At 40.9% G+C, this 23,036-nt stretch overlaps 1 protein-coding gene and 1 long non-coding RNA gene across 7 annotated transcripts in view; one reads left to right on the top strand and one right to left on the bottom strand.

Moving 5' to 3' along the window:
• Positions 1–1,791: 1,791 nt before the first annotated feature.
• On the bottom strand, positions 1,792–20,134 carry SLC34A2 (solute carrier family 34 member 2). Of its 4 annotated transcripts, XM_063401729.1 has the most exons (14): positions 19,874–20,134; positions 19,728–19,783; positions 13,914–14,028; positions 13,673–13,810; positions 13,087–13,215; positions 12,056–12,199; positions 11,286–11,397; positions 9,984–10,179; positions 9,175–9,270; positions 6,686–6,806; positions 5,799–5,966; positions 4,319–4,435; positions 4,108–4,232; positions 1,792–2,825 (listed from the first exon to the last, which is right to left on the bottom strand). In XM_063401729.1, the coding sequence occupies exons 3-14, from the start codon at positions 14,017–14,019 to the stop codon at positions 2,250–2,252; spliced, it is 2,028 nt and encodes a 675-aa protein (XP_063257799.1). In that variant the 5' UTR covers positions 14,020–14,028; positions 19,728–19,783; positions 19,874–20,134; the 3' UTR covers positions 1,792–2,249. The 4 variants fall into 4 exon arrangements, with proteins under 4 accessions (XP_063257799.1, XP_063257797.1, XP_063257800.1 ...); XM_063401727.1 differs by lacking the exon at positions 19,874–20,134 and having other exon boundaries at positions 19,728–19,866; XM_063401730.1 differs by lacking the exons at positions 19,728–19,783; positions 19,874–20,134 and adding an exon at positions 19,030–19,179.
• The window catches only part of LOC134552780 (uncharacterized), a 41,315-nt gene continuing 32,315 nt past the window's right edge, over positions 14,037–23,036 (top strand). The window contains exon 1 of one of the 3 annotated variants that reach the window (XR_010080944.1): positions 14,037–17,323. This is a non-coding gene — a long non-coding RNA (uncharacterized LOC134552780). The remainder of the gene's footprint in view (positions 17,324–23,036) is intronic. The other 2 variants (XR_010080942.1, XR_010080943.1) reach the window with 2 other exon arrangements.

Genomic DNA, 23,036 nt, shown 5'->3' with positions numbered 1-23,036 from the left:
GCCTGACAATTATTACCCTGATTCTTTTGTAAGAATTGCTTTCCCACAGTTATTATCACTGTTCTTGATGGCTTGACTTCAAGAAGCAAAATAAGGTGCATGTTGTTTAAGAAATGAGTAAAAGTAGACTAAAATGTTTCCTCTTTCAATGGGTGGTCAATGGAAACGTAAGATAACTTGGAAACAATTCTGGATATTTTTCTCATATTCTTCCCAAAGAAACAGGGCATGGGAAATGCACACTGGGATTTAAAGAAACAGATTCAAAAAGCATCCAGAATTGTGAGAATAAAATGAAGAAGAATTACTGAAAATATAAAAATTCCACTTTAAAAATGAGATGCTGACAAAATTCTGTTTCAACTATATGAAGCATAAGCAAAATAACTTTAAAAAGAACATTTGACATAATTCTACTGTTTGCTACTACACTTCAGAAGAGCAGAACTATACCAAAACTAGATGTTTTTGGAAATTCACTCTGATTCTAAGCATTTTGTCACTGGCTCACAATTACAGAAACAGTTAGAATCTCAGTTTGAATGCAATTTGCAAACACTTAGTTTGTCAGTTTTAATGTTAGTTTGAAAACAATTTTCACTTCTAAAATTGTATGTACTTACCTGATTGCTTAATTTAACCTACTGAATTCCAAGCTCTGCAGAAAACAACTGTTCAAAAGTGATTGTGTTCTAGCAGCACTGGGTGGCTTTGTTACACTAAGGGCCTTCTCAGCACTCTCATTACACATTTAATTTAAAATTCAGCCACTTAAATGGACTTTAAATGACACTTGGTTTACACTCAGCCACATTTTTTTTGGAATGTCAGTGACTGGACTTCAGATATTGTCCCACACTCAGTAATATCTAAGCTGTTGAAAACCAGCAGAAGTACTGAGTGCATCTTTGAAATTACCTTCTTCTAATTTTGAAATTATGCCTTCTGTCAGCCTGTGATTCAGAGCAGTCTCAGAAGCATCTACTAAAACATCAATAAGGTAAAATTTGAGCACAAGCAGCTTCCTACCAATATTGCACTACCCATGGATTTGCTAGCCATTGTAGTGACTACAGTCCTTATGGGTTTTATTTGCGATTTGCATTGCTACATACAATCACAAATAAAATTCACATTATTTCCAAGTAGGGTGGTTCGGAGCACAGAGGGGTAGTGAAAACCCCTTTCTCTCCAGTAAATGTTACCAGATGCCCTGTGCTAGCCAAAATCTGCTCTGCAGGCTCCCTGTGTTGTAGGTCTAAAGCCAGCCTCCACTGCTACACTGAAAACTCCTTTTGTGGCTCAGGCAAAAGGAGCCACAGCTGCACACAGACCTCGGGCATCAGCCCAGGCTGGCACAACTCTCTCCTCTCCTACCGTGGCCACTTGTCCTCCCTCCTGCACCCATAGTCCATAGCTGTGGGATTACATGGTGAACAGGACTGAAGAGGACCACCTAGGGAGAGGAATGGCCACACAATCACATCCTTAGTCAAGACCTTTGATAGCAACCTGATGTCTCCACACACAATTCTTAACATTCAGCAGGCAGAGGGAGCAGCAACTACTTTCATGGTCTTTAGCCTGAGATAAAAGGTTACAGCTCCTGTCCCCTCTGTTAGAGGAGAGAGAGAGGGCTCCAAATGGGCTTAGGTGCACCCTTATGTCGGAGCAGGACTCCAAGAGCTTCTGAAGGATGTCCCAGCATTTCATTTTCCTTCACACACATAGAATAGATTTTGTCTATTCTAGGAAAGCTACTGTTTTCCATTTGGACCACTGCAGATAGGCTAATAAAAAACATTAGGGTTTTTTTTTTCTTTTTTTTTTAAATTTCAAGGGTTTTTTAGGTATTATGAAGTAATTTCTGTCAAGTCAGTAGGTCAGAAAGGCTGTTCTACAAGTGCATTGTTTATTGTTTTTTTGAGTTTGAAATGATTGCCACTTCTTTTCATCCCTCTCTTCATGGGACTACATCAGGATTTCTTTTGTTTGCTACTGATAACATTGGAGGAAGGTACCACATAGTAGATCCTCTGTGAGCAAATCTGTCATTAGCTTTGCAACTGAGCATAGATTTTCTAGGGACTCTGTCAAGCTTGTTTGACTCCCTTCTTTGATGAGTGATGTATCACTGGCTTCAGAAACCTAACAAAATGTTCACTCTGTCCTCAGTGCAAGGTCCAAGGTGGTTTTGATGAGCCTGGCTGTCCTGTGCTCTATCTCTGCTAATATGCATGGATCCAGCACTACAAGGCTGTGTTGTTTGTGCCTGTTTTGTCAACACAAGCCACAGTTGGTGCCCTTCTTCCACCTCTTTCGTCGTCAGCCATTGCCATGGTGTTTTCATAAACTTCCATTGTTTTGAGCTGCTTGTCTTTGGCACCCTCCTGTTCAGCATTGACTTTACAACACTTGCAGAAGCCACAGCAGTGTTTCCCACAAAAAGCAAGTGAAGCCATAATTATATTGTCCCAGGGCTCTAGGGAGTGCATCCAGACAGGTAGGAAATCCCAGTTTTGGAGCTTCTCCGGCAGTGAATGTGGTCGCCTTTTCTGCATAACATTAATTACAACCACAGCAATAAAAAGAAGAAACAGGGGAAGGCAAACACCTAAAAGGACTGCCCAGCCTGCCAGTGAGAGACCAAATACAAACAAAGGCAAAAGAAAGAAACAGAGGAGAAGATAAAATATAGCAAACCATCTGTACTGGGCTGTTATATTTCCCAAGGTCTTGGACATGCGGATTGGCAGGCGGGTGTAAGGTATCGGATAAAACAGAATAATCCCAGAGACATTGAAGAAAAAGTGGCACAAGGCAATCTGAAAGCAAAAACATTTGAGAAATTCATTAGCTAAAATGCCATTAAATCCTCCTACCCACATGATAATTACTTCCAGCTCTCAGGAAGCAATGCTGTTGTCAATAGGGTGTGGGAACCATTGGGTTCTGCATCCATACATTTTCAATGAAAACATGGGAAACATAAATTTGGTATTGCACACAGCTACAGAGAAATTTTTAATGGTACAAACTTGGATTTTACAAAAATTAGCTGTAGGTTTATAGGGCTTTATAAGTTTATAAGAAGGGGACTTTGGGTCTTTATAATCCTTTGATTCATATACTTCAAAAATTTTTTGAACAAAAATTAGCATTAAAAGGCACAGACTTGCTAAAACTTACAGGAGTCACTTAGAATAAATATATGTTGAACAAAACAGTACATTGCCTGCTCACCTTATCCTATTTTAATTTTGTAACTATTATCAGACTAAAGTAAATATGAAAGTACAGGGGTTTATTTATAAAGGGCATTATAAAACCAGCACGTTATCATGAAATCTGAGCTTTATCAAGATAGCATCTTCTCATGATTACATCTGTTGCCTGAGGACAATAAAATTACTTCTGTAATTTTCTTGATTAATTTTAGCTACTAAAGACATTCATCCTATTCACCAAGGAAACTTCATTATCTTTTCACTCTTTGATGTAAAGCATTCATTCAATTCATATCTGGGTGGAAAAATGGGAGGCCAAAGCTTCCTACTTTTCAAATAGTTTGAGACAAAAAGGAATTCAATAAAACCCACTCCAATTACACTGACAATGAGAAAAATAGATTCCATGATGCTCACTGTAACATCAGGTAGATAGAGAGCTTGCCAGCTTAAAGATTGTGCAACCTTCAGTTAGGTTACAGGAGTCCCTGTACACTTCATAAACTGACTTAAGGCCCTGAGAAGAGAGCTTAGAGAAATCAGTGACCCTCAGAGGATCCTCAGGATGTGGGCACTGAACTCCAAGCAGCAAAGTCTCCACGCTCAGGGGTCAAGTGGCCTCCACTGTCTCAGTTCTGAATCAATTCACACAGATCAAGACAATTTATGATAACAAGATTAGCTATATATTGATTTCTGAGAATTTTTAATGCAACCTTTTTGCTCTAGCAGTTGAAGTGAATGCATTGTCATTAATAACACACACAAAATCAGGCACAACATGAACAGCATATTTGCATCACAGCCACTTTTGTCAAGTTTTTCTTCAGTAAAGTTAAAACTTCTAAATGAAGTCAAGAAAGCATTGTTTTATACTGACCTGTAATGAATATTTTAATGTACTCCCAGGACTTGCTAAAGCTGCAAGTATAGCTGTTGTGGTTGTGCCAATGTTGGCTCCTAAGGTGAGGGGGTAAGAGCGTTCAATGCTGATGACACCAATGCCTAGGAGAAAAGAAACACGACTTAGCTGGTTTCAGAATGATGGAGAAGACAAAACGTGGATAAAGAGCACAGCATTTACAACTTACCAACAAGGGGTGTAATAGCAGATGTGAAAACAGAACTACTTTGGACAACGAAGGTCATACCAGCCCCTGCTAGCATAGCCAGGTATCCAGCAAGCCAAGTAAAAGGAAATGGAAAATCTGAAAAAATAGAGGGAGAACACTGCTGTTAGCATACCAGAGTGATCTCCGTGACAGTAACACAGTAGTGCAGACTGTTAAGAACTTAAAGTGTAGATATATTGTTTGCATATTGGATCTCAAATGATGATTTGGGGTCAGTTCTACTACTTTGATTTATCCTGTTTGCTGTGCTCCTTCCACAGCCTTGCACCACTGCATACACTTTGAGATGGATACTAGACTAGGCAGACACTTGTCCTGACCTGTTGTGATGCAATTAGGTATCAGAAATGCTTCTGCAGAGATCAACACAAAACCTTCTGGGTGTTTCCAGAGCCTTGGTTTCGGCACCCACTGCATGGATCAGATCTTCAGAAAGCCCTGAAGACCATCCTGAGAGAACCAAGTTGTTTGTTCTAACTAGTTCCAAGCAGATTATGGCCAAAAAACACATTGTTAACTCTTGCAGGAAACAGCTAATTACACTCATTAGAGAAACTAGGCACAAATGTCCCCTGTAGCCTGCAAATTTATGGAGAGAGCTGAGAAGTGAGGACTTCATCAGCTGAGAAGACACAGAGGAACACAGAGCAGATCCCAAATTAAATAAGCAGTAGCTGTCAGCTGTTCACTTTCTACCCCTTGTTTTTAATTCAGGCATTGTTCTTTGCCCAGGAAAAGACATCTTAGGGATCACTTTGTTGCCTTCTGTATTTCTGTGAACCCTCACTTCAACCACAGTCTGAGATCTGTGCCAGGACTGCTTTTCTCTGCTACAGCTTCTAATCTCTCCATTAAAGAGAGTATGAAGGAAAAGCAACCTGGTGGAAAAAAAAAAAAAAACACCCTAACATTTGCACTCAATGGATCCAGGCTGAAAAAAAATGCCTGTACAGCACAGGGAAAGGCAGAGAAACACCACTATTCAAGGCTGCCTTATCCTTCTGAAGACAGGGTTAGGCATCAGAACAGGATAAGATTATATATTACTACAAACTTTTTTCAATTTACTTTAGAAGGAATATGCAGACCCTGTGCCAGAGCAGGCAATCACAATCTCAGCACTTTGGTGCTATCTTTTGGGGATGGGAACACTACATTTCTAACAGCTAATGATTATACATCTAGAAACAGAGCCCGGACTTTGGTCTGTAACGCTGTTAATCTGCTGCATTTCTCCATCAAGTTGTTCACTAATAGATTTTTAAATGAAAGAAAAAATGTTTGGGAGAAAAAAAAGCTGGGCAGTGTGTACAGTTTTCATTCAATAGTATTTTCTTTAAAATATTCTATAATGTCTTCCAGAACAGGAGACATGAATAAACATGCTCAGTGTCCTTGTCATTCCTGAAAACAATCCTCAGGAAAAGCAGATAGTTACCAGTGTTGATTGTCTTCTTGATAACACTTGCCACTTGTCCTTTAAGCACAGAGTTTAATAGCTTAACGATCGCTATCAAACAGGAGCACAGAACAAGCAGGGACAAAGCCAGAAGGATGAGCCCGATGGCAAGATCAGGCAGGTCTGAGTTTGCAAAGAGGTGCTGGCCTGAAAAAGAAAAGGACAATGAATTAGCCTACCCACATTTTTTGCCTGTGATCCTAAGCCCAGCTCTGGTTTTCTTTCACTCCCCTAAGAAAACTGGACCAAAACACACACAACTTGAGGGGTTGATGGAAAAAGAGAAAATGCCACCTTCCTTCCTCCACAAAAGCCATGTCTGAGTGAGGCAGGAGAGGTGCTACTATAGACATGCTCATAAAATACACAGGGGGCACCCGTATGGGGCAGGCAGGAACTAGGTGTGCACAGGAGAGGAGTACAACGGCAAGAGAAAATTCTGGGGTGCTCCAAGCCACATGGTGGGCCAGCTTTTCCCAGAGGTGGCTGCATGCCTGAGAAGGGCTGCTGAAAGTCCTGCAGGGCATGCATAGGGATGGAGATATCCTAGCAACCACTACAGCAAAGTAACCGTAGCTCCAAGCCATCTGAACATCGAGGGTGACATGATACTGAAGACCTCAGTTACTGGTATCAGGCAGCATGGAAAGAGATCCATCTGCAGGCAGACACCACGAGGATGCTGGTAACTCCAGCTGTGCAGCTCAAACAGAGCACCTCAGGCAGCACCCACAGCAGTGCCATGTGTCTGTATGCAGGCCAGGGCTCCTGGATACTCCTTTGAAGTGGTCTGTTAGCACCAAAAGAAAGCATACACTGTATGCTTTTGAGTAAAGATGTGGCAGAGAAGTAGCTCTACTACTTACATTTAGTGATATAGTCTGTTTCAGTTATATTCTTGAGGGTCCATGTCACGTTTCCCTCAGTCCAGCAAAAGTCAGGAGATGTACAGTTTTCGGAAGGTGGAATTGTGACATTCTGCAGTGTCTAAAGATTTCCAGACAAAGCAGATAGGTCATTCATCTACAATCTTTTATTAAGAATACATGTAGAATTTTTGAATTTTACTACAACCAAGATTCATCAGCTAAAAAGTCAGAATTGTAAGCTGGCACCACATTAATGGCATGATAACATTTTGCATTTTTTAAATAAATGATTATGCTGTTACCCAAATCAATCAGTGCAACATTTAAAGATTAACACATCCCCCAAAGCTTCTTCATTGTAATAACCACAGCACCAAACTACTAATAGCTAAGGAACTTATCTACTGATGACAGTTTTTGTCATGTCTGGCTGCAGTTGTGAGACAGTGGCATTCCTTTTCCAGCCAGTGCCACACCTTCCTTGGTCAAGGAAAGACCTCTTTACTGACCTCTCCATGCATTTCATGGTCTGACGAGTACCACAGCACTGTGAGTCAGAATGCTACAACACTAGCACAGCCTCTCTTGCTGGATGAACACAAAGTGATTGAGCTGATTTTCTGTGCCTCAATTTCCCATGTCAGTAGAAACAAAAGTGCTGCTCCTACTTTGATTTTCAAAGTTCAAATGCTATCAAGAGCTTATTACAAGCAGTATGATTAGCATTACTAAATTACTGAATTTCTGTGTATACCACAATAAAACCTTCCTTATAAGCCCTCCTAGCCTGGACATACTGCATTCTGACACCAGGTCCATAAGTCATTACACAGATTAAGGAAGAGTTTGCTGACTGAGCTGTACTTCCACAAGAGAGCAGCCAGCAGCCAAATGGACCCTGAACCATGCTCCTGAACACGAGGTATCTTTCCAAAGTGCTTGAGTGATTTTCTTTTGCAGAAATTGGGAAAGAGAAATCATATCTTTTTGCTGTGTACTGCTGACTGGCACCTGCATTTGTACCTCTCTCCACATGATGCAGGTAGGCAAAACTGGGAGTGGATCCAGTGCCCCCACACCTCCAGGGAGGGCCTGGGCTCCAGGCCCGCCATCCTGTAAACCTTTACAAACACAACACAGTCTTATTTCTCACCTTCCTGAATTTTTTTCAAACATCTGACTTTCAAAGCAGCTGCGCTAGATCAAATTGTTCATTTTGCTTTAAACATGTGGGGTCTGCATGTATTTATCCTTGCCATAAGTCTGTTTAATAATTTTTGCTAGAAGTTACTTTAACCTGTTAGAAATGCAAATAATTTAAATTATTCTCCTTTCCCTTCACCAAGATCAAGTCAAAATTCTGGGGGTTTCACAGTTTTTATAATTTGACTATAAGCTTGAGCAGTAGATACACACCCAAAATACAGGCAAACACAGAAAAAAGTGTGCATCTAGAAATATACATTTCTCTCAGCCTGCACTTTCCGTGTAGTTTCTTGTCCTGTGCAGGACTCAGAGCTCTCCAGCTGAGGGTCAGGCTGTGCCTGGGGGCAGTGAGGGCACCAGGCTGGGGCTCTGGCTGGGGTCTGGCAGTGGCACCCCAGCCCAGGCTCCCCAGAGACACCCAGAGCTCTGCGGGGTAACCTGAGCAGGGTTTCAGGTGAGCACGGCTCTGCTCCAGCACTATCTCCATAGGTAGCATTTCAGTGGCCATCCAGACTGTCATTCAATAGGAGCTGAGCACTTAATTTCAACCTCCATGGTGTATCCTTAAGTATCTTCTGCCTCAGGACTTCGGGAATTAGTTTTCTATATATGCCAACAAGCAGAATAATTAGAGAATCAAAGGATTCTTTATTTAATGCCGTAATTGCTAGTTAGCTGAACAAAGCCAACCAAACACTCAGCTCCACAGTTTACCAAAATACTCATTGGTGTTGATCTGTGCAAGAGATTCCTCCAAGCTGCAGGGCTGCTTGGGTGAAGAGGAACAGGACACAGCCCCACAGAGGCTTTCTCCAAGGGCAGTTTTCCAAGAAAGCTGCAAACAGCCAGCTGCCACCAGATCACCCTAACACACGTAAAACTAAAGCTGATTAGATCAGTAGATAAACGGTGGTTGAAGCAATCTTTTCTCTGGCCTATGCTGCAGAGTTTTTCCACTTTCAGGGAGTTGGTAGGAGTATCACAGTTTAAAGGCATTAGGGTTTGAAAGGAGTGAAAGACTTGGCACCAATCCACCAGTTCTGATAGGCAATGGCCTGCACAGCACTAAAAGCAGCCAGGTCAAGGTCACTACTGGTGACCATGCTCGGTTTAAGTGGAGTAAAAACAACATTAAATTTTTTTTCATTCTTTTTCTGCTGATAAAAACCCCACCCTCACTAAAAAAATCTGATTTCACAATCCGATGAGAAGAAGCACCAGCTACAGATCAGTAATATATTTCCTGAGGTACCTGACAATTAATTTAACATGATACTCACCACATTGGTTTCAGTGACACACCAGATCTTTACCAGGCTTTTGTTTTTTGCTGATTCATCATTAGTAGCAATTGCATTTATTACTGATTTATCAAGCTTGAAAAGAATAAAGAGAATTTTTAGAAAGCATTATTCCAGCTTGTATCACATACTTATGTTCAGCTCTACTCAAATAAACCCCTTTGGAAGCTCAACATATAAAATCTACATGACTCTAATGCCAGAACTCCTGCCCAACAGGTAGGAGGGGGGTTACTCCCAGAAAAAAAGGTACAACCCTACATGCCCAAATGCTTTTGTCTCACTCTCCCCACATCATCCACTCCCTCATCTCATCCCTTCTGTTTAATCAGCTGCTCTGACACACTGCCTGACTGTATTTACTGTCACTTCAGAAGCTGGGTACATCCCCCTGGCCTCTAGATGCACATGATCATGTCCCCTAATTTCAGTGTCACCATCAGGTCCTGTGCTGATCCTCTGCTGTGGAGGGTTGTCTCAGCTAGTGCTACCTGACAATGTCCAGGCCACAGGCTGCCTTCCCATCCATCCCACAGGGCTGTACTTGTCCTCACTTGCCTTCCCAGTCCTCCTAGCTAGGTCTGCCATTGCCATGGTGAAATGGGGGGGGAACAGAAACTGGGAACATAGAGCTGAGGCTTTATGAAATATGAAGAGAAGAATTCATCATAACAAACTTTACCCCGAGGACACAGAGAAAGGAGTCAAAGACTTCTCATTCTCAGAGCATTTTGGTTAGTTGTGACTGAACCAAATAAGCAGCTTTATTGAAGTAAGAAAGAGCTTACCTCAATGATGAGCTTTGTAAAGGGGTCTGTGATAACTTTTAGTAGCTCCGGGGCATCCTCACCACTTTCAAGATGAAAGGACTCAACTATAACATTGGTGAGATGGTAGAGATAGCCAGTAATGACTTCAATGGGTAGCAGTGCAAACACAGCTAGCCAGTTAAAGAAATCATGGATTGTTGCTCCAGCAAAGGCCCTGAAAGAAGAAATTAAAAAACAGAGTTGATTTTTGTTAAATGTGTACAACATCAATGAGATATGAAATTATAAAACTAGAGTTTAAGACCATTTCAAGGTGGGAATAGCTTAATTTCTGGGGTCAAAGGAGATAGCTACTTTATTATGGACTGCTAGGTTGGTTCCACACTGTTGACCAATTAGAGAGCCAGACAGGTGAGTAAAACAAGAAAAACTAGAAAAGACAAGAGAGATCCTTAACATGAGGCTGCCAAGAGTACTTACTTGAAGAAAGAAGTGGCTGTACAGCCTGTATTTGTTTTGCCTCTCACCTGTTTTTGGTACATTTTTAATCCTCAATCAGTCATTGCCTCCAGGACTTGTCCTCCCTGACTCCTGGGGCAAGAGGGCTTTGCAGCTCCCCCACATGTTTCTGCAAACTGTTGGTGTATAGCCCTCTTCCATCTTCTCCTCCAAAGCCTGAGGAGCCACAGCTCTTTCCTCAGAGGCTTTGGCTAAGAGTATTTCAATATGCCCAGTGCAGCATAAATGACAAAGTACCAAAGTCTCCTATCCCCCCCAAGTTTACTGCCCATCTCCAGTAAGCCTCTAAGTGCTCCATGAGCTCCACATGCTCTCTCAGTGGCGATGTCAAGTGTCAGTCTAAAAGTTGTCACTGTATGTATTTGACAGCCAGAACACTTCATTTCTCTATAGATACCAGCTCTGGCTTTCTGCAGACTTAAGAAGCCTTCAACATTGAAATCTCTTCTAAGGAACCCAGACCAAATTCATGTAATATTAACATCTTGTACAGCCCTCCCATAACAAAGACATTATAAAATGAGGATGGTATAGTAGGAGCACTTGAAAACTTGTCCCCATGTAAGATGGTTAAAAATGGTGAATTCTTACAAACCCACAAAGCTTTTAAAGGAATGTGATGTGTTTTCCTTCAAGCATATGAAGCCATACATGTAGGCAACATTATACCTTTGCCATGGCTATGCTTGGGACTTTCCTATCTAGAAAGGTTGAATGGCTGTAATAGTGACAAGGAATATAGAAGAAGACCAACAAAAAAGAAAGAAACAGTTTTCCAGATTGAGAGTTTAAGTACAATACCTTCTAAATTCATTCCTGTCCCCAGCTTGCATAAGTGCCACAATTGTGTTTGTAACTGAGGTGCCAATATTTGCTCCCATGATGATAGGAATAGCTGCTCTAACAGTCAGCACTGGAAAGCACAAATGGAAACACTGAATAAAAAAAATCAGATCATCAGCAAGCTCTATGCTTCAATGAAAATTTCTGTTACTGTCAGTGAAACCCTGACTTCCCCTGATGTCAGTGGGATTAGCTCCTCCAATCAAACAGGTTTGCTTTTATCAAACCCCTTGGGAACATGGTGCCCCCTTAGTCCCATGATCCCCACTGATACCATGGCCCATGATTATCCATTTTCACCACATGTTAGAGGGCCAGATTAAGATAAAGTCTCTTCTTTCCCAGGCATTTGCCTACTTACTGCAGAATTTTGAAATGATACCACAGAAAAAATGAAGTTCAGTAACTGCCTAACATGAGAAAAGTACGCAGATAATACCAAAATTAAGTCATTCAGTGCCAAGGCTTACAGTGATTTTCACTGCAGTTGTGGTTTTACTATTATTACTAGTAAAAAACCTATTTACCACTACTACTGCCACTACTAATATTAATACCATTATTACTCCTTTTTAAAATTTGATTTTACATCAGGGAAACAACTGTGAAATCTTTTCCTACAGTCTCTATTCTTTTACCCAAAGCTTCTACCATTTGAACACAAGTAGGAATGTTTGCACCTGAGACGAGGTTTGTGAGTGATCTCTAGGATCTGGAAGCAGACTTACACGTGGAGGACACCATGCTGACTATAATGGATGAAGAGGTACTGGAACTCTGCACCATAACAGTCACCAGAACTCCAATCACCAGCCCCGCAACAGGATTCGAGAGCACTGAATCATCTTTAAATATGTCCCCTGCTGCTTTACCTATAAAGAAACATATTTGCAGAGTGAGGGAAGTACAAGGTAAAGTCCATAGAAATTATCAGAGTGTTTAATTAAAAATCATTCAGCCATTTAATTTATAAATATATAACCATGTTTGCTATCCCAAAAAAGTAGTGTAGCCCAGGGATCCAGATTCATCTTCTGGACTCTCAGCTTCTCAGTTTTTAAAGAATATTTTCTATTCTCTCATTTCAGTGACCATAATCCCTGCTGAACTCTGCAGAGAAGCATATAATGCCACGGCCATCAGCAGAACGACTGTCGGACAAAAAAACTACCCATACCTTGATTTAAATGTTATTACTTGGTATTTCTGGATACTGAATTAAGGAAAATGCTTTTAATAATACTGATTAATTCTCTTCCTGTATCTTTCTGTGTCTGCAAAATACTTCCACAGAAGTGCACATATTTCTCAGATAACCACTCCTGAGTCCATCACCTGAATTCAACACTTCAAGGCAAATGTAAAAAATACATTTCAATATTTTTCATCTTTAAAGGATTTGGGGGATATTTCAGTGGTCAAGTGCATTCATTTGGTCAAGAGCACAATTTTCCTATTTCACCTTGTTGAAATATCTTTTATATGGAACAGATTTATGCACAAAAGTATTTTTGTAAACTGTCACTAAAGTAACAGGAATCTACTGGGAAATTGGGGCCAAAAACCCCTACATCAACAGTTCTTTGGATTTTGAGACAGAAATACCCTTTCACACCAAAGAAGGTCAGAGCTACTTCCTTCTGAATCTATGTCTCATCACATATGAAGAATGTTCTTGAAAAATGGTAGTTGTAATTGTCTCAGACAAAATTTACTGCCTATTCATACTTTATTCTTGATATTTTAGATATTTTCGTACCTCCTACCAGTTGAAAAGCAGAGCTCAGTACATCCAGAGAACACACGAACATGTAGAGTAATCCAAGCAGCATAATGAACTTCCCTATCCCATAGAGTACACGAATGATTTTTCCTTTTCTATCCAGTTCTGCAAAACAAACACATTATGTATAAAAGAATTGTTTGAATTTTTCTCTGGAACAGTGCACAAGCAGAGACAGAGGACACAAAGACAGTGACATGGCTCCAATGTGTGTTTAAACCCAAAAGAATGTTCTTAATCACATTTTAACTGCAGAAGCAGGTATTCTGTTTATCTACTTTGACCACAAAAAAAGCTTTTTGGTATGTGACAAAAGCCTTATGAAATTTGGCACTGACCCTTGGTTTTAATAATCATCCTACTGAGTCAAAAAACCCAACAGGTGCCAGGATATAAAACTATATTGGTGCTGGACTGTTTTACATATATCTCCTTGTGTTTTAAAGAGGGTAAGAAGCATGATTTCCGGATTTTTCTTAACTGACTGAATATAATACAGGAAGAACATGAGACAAGTGATGGGAAAACAATGTAGGTAACTTATTTACAGAGAAATGGCTACCTGACCACTTGACCCCAGTGTCCTGCAGTTCTGGCAGAGCCCACGGGTCTTCTTCTTCTGGCCTTGTCTCATCTATCAAAGCTACTGTGGAAAATGCAGGTTGAATTTCCCCTTTATTTCCAAGTGAAGCTACGTTGCCTGATGAAATAAAACATTTAAAAATTTGTTTAATTACTTTCTGTCTTCTCCAAGGATCCCCAAAACTAAAGATATTTTTATAACTCAGGAGTGAGCACATTACCTTTGTGATTTTCTCCGTCTTTCCCAGCCATGTTCTGGTTTTGTTTGGAAGAGTCTCCGATATAGTTATTGGTTTCAGGCTTTTCTACCTCTGGCCAGGGAGCCATGATCTGTGACTAACAAAGTAGTGTTGATTGAAATGCAAGTGCAGTCAAAAAATTCACCTTACAAGAGTGCATGTGAGAAATATGATAAGGATAAAGAGCAAAGGAGATGAGAATAAAATATAAGCAATTTTCTCTTGAACACAAATTTTTACTAAACTTTATGAGTTATTCCTCTACTTGGGAAACCGATTTCTCAATTGTTTTTTAAATCACAGTTTGTGTACAAAATTAAAAAATTATTTTCATCTCACATATGTATTTTCATACACTTTTAACAATCATGAAAGCAAAGGTTCCTCGGCTTGTCAAAAGATAGACATTTCTTCTCTTTAATTAATTTTAGCTCCTTTCAACAAGAAGTAAGGGAACTGTTTTACTTTCTTCCACCTTCTTGATTTAAGTAACTGCCTGGTAATTCAATACACAGACCTTTAGCCGGTAATTCAATACAAAGAAATTTTTTTAGCAAAAAAATTCCTCCCTAAAGCACTGCTTAGTTTGGGTCTATGAATTCTGAACACAATGCCTTGTTGCCTTCACCAGTTCATTCCCATGGAAACATGAAGAGGAGAGTCCTGGACAAGGTGGAAGAAGAGCCCAGGGTTTTGAGCTTGCTGAATGTCCGGAGAAGAGGAAAATTAGAGAGCAGTGGCCATCTGCAGGTCTGTATTTGCCTGTAACTCAAGCTGATGCTGCAAATGAGGCTGAGCTGGTAGCAGCAAGGTCCAGCTCACAAAGTGTACATAGGATCTCTCTCTGAACCTCTTCCTTCCTGAACCCTTTTGGAGCACTTTTGACACGCACTGTAATATTAATAAATAATAACTTAAAAAGTAAGACATCACATGTCCAAATCCTGCCAACACGAGTGCAAGCACACATGACAGACCTGGTCCAGGCACAGGAGGAGGCCAAACCTGGAAGAGTCCTCCCTATTTACTTCACCAATATTGGAAGCCAGAGGGAGAGACATGAAAAAGGGAGAAAGTGATTATGGAAAGACAAGCCAATATGTTCCACAATGCTTCTGCCTTTACAGGCTTGGTGACATCAGCCAGCTCATCCAAAACCTCTGTGGAAAGGGTGGGAGAAGTGAACCCTGTCCAGGAAAGCTTCACCTTCAGGTCTATCTCTTCCCCCCTCTCTACCACACAAGTCAGTCAGTGCTGCAGTCAGAGCTGCCCCATGACCAGCACATCTGGCACCCACACGGCTGAAACACCCGTCAGCAAATTTGCCTCCAATGCTCCTCATAAACACAGCCCCTGTGCCCAGCCTCCAAAAGTCAGAGCTGGAATCATGCTCCCATAAACAAGGTTCAGCAGCAGTTAGCAGTCACTCTAAGGGACTATAATTAATCATTTATTTAATCTTAATCCTTTACATAGCTGATGGTAAAAATGTTTTTTCCCTGCCCACATAAGTAAGCCACACAGCCTCCTCATTTAGCTGGGAAGGAAAACCCCCAGACAAAATCACTTGTGTTTTACTGTAACACAGGTGGGTATTGTTTTCTGGAATTCCACAAAGAAAAGAGTATCTCCCCTTCCACATTACCAGGAAAAGTTATTCTGCAATTCCATTAGTAAAAACTACACATTTCACATTCTTTATCTGTGGTGTAAGACCCAGAGCAGCTCCCAAGATACACAAAGATCTTCGAACAGATGAAAGAAAGTCACTCTTGCTTGTTTCAACGAGGATTCCCATCTGCTCAAAGCAAATTCTCGCACTTTCATCGATGCCAAAACAACCTCCTGCCCCACCCAGGAAAAAACACCTCCATCTTGTTAAACAAGTTTCATTTATATATGTTCAGCATTTAAAGAGCTATTAAAAAAATAACTGCTCTGCACAAGTGATTCTTAAGTGAAATGTAATCATGAAAATATACTGGAAACTCAGATGTGAAGCTGCAACCTATTCCAGCCACGGAGACACAGAATATGCTGGACACCACCACCCCTAGAGATGCCATCAGTACTACAGCTCTTCTGTTACGCTTACTATGGAAATGAGGGATTCAGCCCGCATGGATACGGCACGGAAACTGAGCTGATGCATTCAGTGGAGAAACAGGAGCTTGAAAACTTCAGCACACAAACAGCCTCTATGGCTCCTAAATAAACTCTCCCCAAACAAGAGTTCAGCAGAGCATTTTTCCATAATAAAAATCTCCCATGTTCCTAAGGTGCCTAGGATCCCACAGGTACATCATGTATTACTATTGTTTTTGCTTTATGTGATTAAACATCATAGAATGAAAGTTAATCACTGCTGTAGAGGAAGTTTTTTATAGGTATGTATATAAGGTCATTCATATGAGTCCTAGCCAACCTCTGATTTGAGAAGGTAGACTTGAATACTGGAGGCCTTTACAGTACTTGCCTTGAGCATCTGCGTTTGCAGAGGTATTGCTGGAATAGCCCATGCTGTGTGAGTGGTATCAAGGACTTAGCAGAACCATCTATACCCTTGAAGTTCTACCAAAGCTGTCAGCTTTCCCAGATCCCAGCTCTTATTAAGAGGAACAGCTGAGAAGACAGTGGAGAGACACCTGATACTCTCTGCTGGAGTCCTAGCCACAGCTACTTACTGTTAATTAATCACTGTGCTACAAAGATAATCTACATTCTGTAGCTTTCCCTTTAAAGACTTCTTCTTTGGCCCAAATACAGACATTAACACCTTGAGAAAATACTCAGAAAACGATCTATGTGCTGAGGAGGAGGAGCAGAGCAGTGGGGTGGCAAAGTGACCGCTCGCTCCCTGGCAGCTCACACGAGCCTTTGCACAGGCTGACGTCAGGTGTGGTGGAAAAGACCAACTCTGCTGACGCAAGACATCGGTGACAATGAAACCCCTAATAGGGGTTTACTTCTGAGCAACAAAGACAGCTACATGAAAAGGAACATATTAGAGAACAGCCCATGACAACACACACTGAACCAACTCGCTGTGTTTGGCCGGATGCACTGGTCCGGGTCCAAGGCAGGACAGCCACAGCTGCTGGACGTGGATGAGCTGCAGTGACGAGCTCTGGCCACCCCCGTGCCAGCCCAGGAGCCTGCAGCCAGGGTGAAGTCACCGGGCTCACGTCAGGACACGCACTGGAGCTGTGGACATCCACCTGTTGGGAGCAGTACTGAAACGGGAGCTCACTTCCTCCTCAAAGTGGCAGGTCACAATATGCTATGCATATTGCAAAGGTCTGAAAACCAATGCCTGTGCAAGATGTAATCCAGTCCGTTTCAGTGAACCTCGTGGCAAATCCTCTCACACCATCGTGTGTGCTTCTTTTGTTGTGAGTATAATCTTTCCTTGCCTTTGGAAAATGCTAACCATGTGTGACATCCCTTCTAACTTCAAAAGAAACTGAACCCTCCCCCACCTAAGAGGGAGATAGATGGAAAAAAGCAATGGCATTCAAATTCTAAAATAAAATGTGAGGGAGAAAAACCCAGAGCCAAAGTGGGCTCCTGTGGTTTTTATGTCCATACTCTCTCACTACAGCATTTCAAAGAGTTAAAGTCTCTGGGGAATTATCTGAGCAACACTAGGTGTCACGCAGTTGCCCTGTGCTGCATTCCTCAGTGACTCACCGGGCTGTAACAGGTTTGCCTCTGCTGCAGAGCTGCACTCTCTGTGCTTTGCAGTTCTAAATCAGAAACAGTTGTCAAGTTTTTGTTTTGCTGGACTTAACACAGCTAAATGAACTACCAGCTGCCTGTGCCCAGCCAGTATTGTTCGTACCTCTTGACCCATGACAGCTCCCCAAAAGGCCACACTGTGCCTGACACAAGAACTATGGAGCAGTAAGCCTTAAAGAAATCTTACTCCTGGGGAGCAGACCCAGTCAAAACAACATAAAATAGAAAGTACTGAAGAAAAGAGCAGTATTTTCAAAACTAACTGGCAATACCTACAACCACCAACACGACCACACATGCACCTACAGGCTGCTTAAGCAGCTCCATATCAGATTCTGGGTTCAGCCAGGCTTTTCCCATTCTCTCTCACTCTGTCTCCCTCCTTCTGTCTCAGCTTTTCTACAAAAATACATCACTTCCTTATCATTCACCACATCACTGAAGTTTTTATCTTAAAAGGGGTTTTATTAGCTAATCTGATATCCAAATATATGACTTATTAAATATGAATATTTATCATACATACTTCATAGGAATAAATACCGAGCTACATATCAGCCTTTCTTGTAAAAAGTTTGAAGAAATACTGTGTTTTTCCCCTCAAAATGTACCACATAGGAGCACATTATATAGAGACAGGAAAAGAAAGCTCCTCAGCCAACACCAATTCATTCAGTAGCTTTACATCAGCTGATAGTTTTGCCCCAGAACCTGTTCCATGGAAGCCACAAAGCCCCAGGTGCAACAGAGCCAGTAACAACTTAAATAAACACCAGCAATGATTCAGCCTTGCTAGGATCAAGTCTTGTCTTTGCTCTGGCACCAGCCCCTTCCTTGGGGCTTTTTCTTTGAATAAGTCAACAGGCTTAGCCAGGATGTAAACTTTCAACTCATGCAGTAGTAAAGGGAAAAGAGATATGTGAAGGCTACAAAAACAGAGCACTGTGCTCAATTTTACTCCTATGGATCTGTAAGGCTCATTGCTCACAAGCCTGAATCTAACACATAGCAAAACTAAAAAACCACACAAAACAAACTAGAAAAGAGAACAAATACCTAGGTATGTGCAGAGAAAGAAGAGATCCCAAAGATTAATTTTTGAATTCACAACCAAGCAAAGCATTGGAGACTTCCACCGAGGAACCAGAGCCAGGAAATACCAGTGAACTACTTGAAATGCCTAGCAGGTATTTAAATAAAACAATTACTTTTCCAGAATAAAATGCCAAGAAAATTAATAACCCCACCAACAAGGAAATAGTACAGATTTACCCCATCCCACAGACAAAAATACATAAAAAGAATACATAATACATAAAGAATAAGGAGAGGGGAAAATAATGACATTAAAAACACTTACTGATCTAATGGAAGAGCTGGTAATAAAAGTTACTGAGAAACCAGTTGATTTCTGCCTTCTGCCACATTGGTTGAGCAAACCACATTAGACTCTAATGTATTCCTTCTACCTCCGTGTATCAAAGCAAATTAGCATAAGAAAATGTTTCCATCAAGAACAGCCTGACACGGCTGTCATGGGGCACACAGGCTTTACAGAAGATCTATGCTAACACATGGACTGACCGTATTTTCTTCCAATGTTTCATTAATCATATCTTAGACATTTTCCAGTATCCAATACCACTGACTATTATGACTTAAAATCTCATTTCTTTTCAAATAATAGTTAAACATATACTTTCTTTTGACATAGACAGGTTTTTTTTTTTTTGGGGGGGGGGGTTTGGCAGCTGCTAACAAATACTTTATTTCTTTATCATATTTCATAAAAATGAACCTAGCTAATCACAGGAAAAAAATACAGTTTGTTTCCAGAACTATGTTTTTTTTAATCACTTCCTTAAAATATAGATGCAGTTAAAGGAAAACAAGGTGAAAATGTTAACAAGAGGATGACATTTCACCTGCCACTCCAGTTCCCCACATTACCTCTCTCTTGCCATTTCTTAAACTGCAAAAGCAGAGTTTTAGATTTGCAAGCTAAAAAAGTTCAAAAGAGAAGAAAAGAAAACATAAGTCTTAGTTGCTTTTACTTACCACGACTTAATTCCGAGACAATAGAGTAAACGGATCAACTGGGCAGCCACTGAAACCTGCAATATATATAGACAGGTGTTGAGCAAAGTTTGCTTTCATCACTGCACACTAACATTCCTATTTTACAGTCCAGAGGCACTGCCTACCTGCAACTTAATGATCACAATAAAACTTTTTTTGCATGAGTGGGCAGCAAGCAGCACTGATAAAACTATGGGCTATTTCACACTTATCACATTCTAAAAAACATCCCATCAGCATTTAAGTACAAGTTACAAATGTGTTCATGTGAGTGCTGGGGAACGGATTGTTCCAGCCTGAAAAATTGCCGTCCGCCTGATCATTCAGTAATCTTTTTTCCAATAATAATTTTCCAAAAATATTTTGCAGTCTCAAAAGTCTGTCAAAAGGGTGTGAAGGAGATGTAGTACTGTTATTTGTCTGTTCAGGCACCTATTAATCTGCCTAAGAACAGAAGTGAAGGAGAATCAGATAAAAAACGGTGTAAGTAGGAAACACGTAAGAACTCCTTAGAACAGAGGATGGAGTTTCATTCTTATCAGTGTTCAATGTTTACAATTAAGGCAAGCTCATTAGCATTTTAGCTGTGGCTCTACTTCCAAAGTAGATTTAAAGGTGTAAGGACACCTTTGATAATCGCATTCAGAACGCTAGAGATGAAGACAAATAGATGATAAAGAGATATGTTCTTCAATAAAACAGTGTGGTGCTGTAGATTAGACAAAGCAGCCACCAGCACTGCTGTCTGTTCTAGTGCTGATCTTAACAGGGAGCTGGATGGGGGGCTGCATTAGGCACTGCAGTTTTATTCTCTTTGAATTCTTCTGTTTCAGTAGGCATCTTACACTGAGAAAATAAGCCTTAAACCAGTCATCTAAAGAGCAGATCTACTTTGCTTGAATGCAGTCATATCTCCCAGCAGCTTAGTGCCTTAGTAACTTAGTAAAGCAAAACTCTTGCTTCTTGCACCTTTCAGTCCTGTGGAGATGCCCAGCCTTCAGAGCAGTGAGTCACAGCTCGCCCTTCTCCTGAGTCGGCGTCAGAAATGTTTAATAAGCGGTGGCCGTGAGAGCCTCTGCAGCCCGGTGTGCAGCATCACACCCTGGCAGCACAACCACCAAGCACCTCCCTGCCTGCAGGGGCTCTGCTGGCATCGACCCCACTGCCCACACGGCACTGGGCAGGGCTGGTGGTGTAGCCCAAGGATGGAAACACCAGCCCTGCCTCACTCTCCCTACTTGCAGTTTGCACAGAGGCTGAAAGGATGGACAGGAAACCAATTCCTCTTTTGTGTGGAGATCTGTGCAGAAGTGGAAAGAAGTAATGGGAAAAGGACCCAAGGTGGTCTGCCTTGGTGGTTCAGAGGTTCAGTTTTCTTAACAGAAGAGCATTTCAACATTACATCTAAAAATAGTACATTTTAAGTGATGCCCAACATAGGTGAATCATTTAATTGGGAATATTTGTATTTCTCTGAGTTATGGCTTATTCTTTTCTGAGTCCCTGATTGTGAAACCCAGCTCTTCTGAGTGGGAAGGTATGAAATGTGCAGATTTCAAGTACCCAAGTGCCCTGTCATGGCTCAACCAGAACGTGGTGATGACTTCTGCAGTGTTTTTATTCCAGCATTCCTCATTCCACTTGCTAAACACAATCCTAAGTGCTGACCAAGTCAGCATTTTAGAAAAATTCCATATCAGACCTATTGGACTAAAAAAAACAACTTTAGGAAAGAAAAAACAGTCATTTACACAAAGGCACACAATCTACAGTCTGTCTTTGGAAGTCTCGGGTGAATCTTCTGCTGAGTCACTCTGAAAGAGGCTTCATAAGAAGCTTGTCACAAGGGATGAAGGTGGCTGTTGTTTGTTCCAGAAGCCTTCCCTTCATTCAAAATCAGAGGAGAAGAAGCTGATGTTCTTCCCAGAACACCAGGGCGGTCAGAGTGATAGTTCGGAGTGCTTGTCTGGCACACATTCAAAAGATGCTGCTGCTGCTGCTTGGGAAGTATATGGCAATGCTCTATCTTCCCACTTTAGAATTTACTTTGTAACAACTGACCTAATAAAAAAATGGATAGGAAACAATAAAGTAAAGCAAGCAAGCAAATTTCAAGGGTCTTGGTTTCCTCTAACAAAGGTGCTGGATTACTCTGCAGCTATTTGGAATAATACCTGTGAAAGTCTAGCATTTAGCAGGAAGTGCAAACACAGAAAATGTTTTAAACACAGAATAAGAAAAAATTCCTAGCATGTGCAAATTCTGTGAGAGGTGAACTCTGTCCAGTCACTGTTATATGTTGCAAGAAGTTATGACACAGACAAGAAACATGTCTACATAACATCTGTGCTAAAAGCTCCCTTGCAGATCTCCCCCATAAAAGGGATACCTGCTGTGCAAGTGTACCCCATCCATCCTTAATACCCAAGCCCTAGCACAGTAAACCAAGTGCACCTAAGTCACAACCAAAACAAAAATAATTAAAAGGAAGTAAAAGAAATGGCCATTTATCCTGCAGAGGTGTCTGTGCAGTCCAAGATACATATCCCCTAACAGTAATACTAACATGATGAGGTTTGCTCTTTCAGCAGATGCAGCTTCAAAAGACAGCAAGCATGAGCATGGCTCTCAGCTAACATCTAGAGAAAAACTCTGACATTTAAATTTAATTTTTAGTATTCCAGAAATCCAAAGAATGCACACCTAAACAATGTACATTCAAAAGGGTGGAAATCTAGAAAACAGCTGTGTCTCTTTACTGAAGAGAACAGGTTTTCCACCATTTGGAAATAAAAGTGTCCATTTTATCTTGTTCAGAAACCTTGAACAAATCTAGTTGTCTACATTTGGGAACAGCCTGAGTGTAAATCAGCCTTCCCTTTTACAGATATGTGAAACACAAATCCCTGATCATTAAAGAGAAAGACCAGTGCTGACTTCAATAGGATTTAGCCTACTGTTATTTGGTTAAAGACTTAACACCCATTCAGCTGAAGAACATTTCATTCTTTGTGCAGTTACCTGGAAAAATTTAAGTCCTGGTTTTATCTATTGTCTGAAAAGTATTCTGCCTATAAACATTTTAGCAGTAAGTTTATTAATGAAAACACCCAGTCAGATTGGTTTTTGAGTATGAACTTCCATAGTGGTACCCAGCTGAATATTTATTTGGAAATAATATTTGTAGTAGACTTTGACCCTGACTTTATATAGGATACTTTGATTTTGTAACAGAGGGCAAGTGCTACAACTTTGTAGCGCTCTGTTCACTAATTCATTTATTTTCCA

The sequence above is a fragment of the Prinia subflava genome, chromosome 7, assembly GCF_021018805.1.
Source record: "Prinia subflava isolate CZ2003 ecotype Zambia chromosome 7, Cam_Psub_1.2, whole genome shotgun sequence".
Taxonomy (NCBI): Eukaryota; Metazoa; Chordata; class Aves; order Passeriformes; family Cisticolidae; genus Prinia; species Prinia subflava.
Note: the sequence above shows the minus strand (reverse complement) of the source record. Positions and strands in the feature narration are given on the sequence as shown.

Bases quoted from the DNA above. Each gene is read 5' to 3' on its own strand.
- SLC34A2 (XM_063401729.1), bottom strand. From the start codon at position 14,019: ATGGCTCCCTGGCCAGAGGTAGAAAAGCCTGAAACCAATAACTATATC. The intron at 13,216-13,672 runs GTAGCCATTTCT...TTTGTTTTGCAG, and splicing joins CACTGGGGTCAAGTGGTCAG to AACTGGATAGAAAAGGAAAA. The intron at 10,180-11,285 runs GTATTGTACTTA...TTCTTCTTTCAG, and splicing joins GACAGGAATGAATTTAGAAG to GGCCTTTGCTGGAGCAACAA.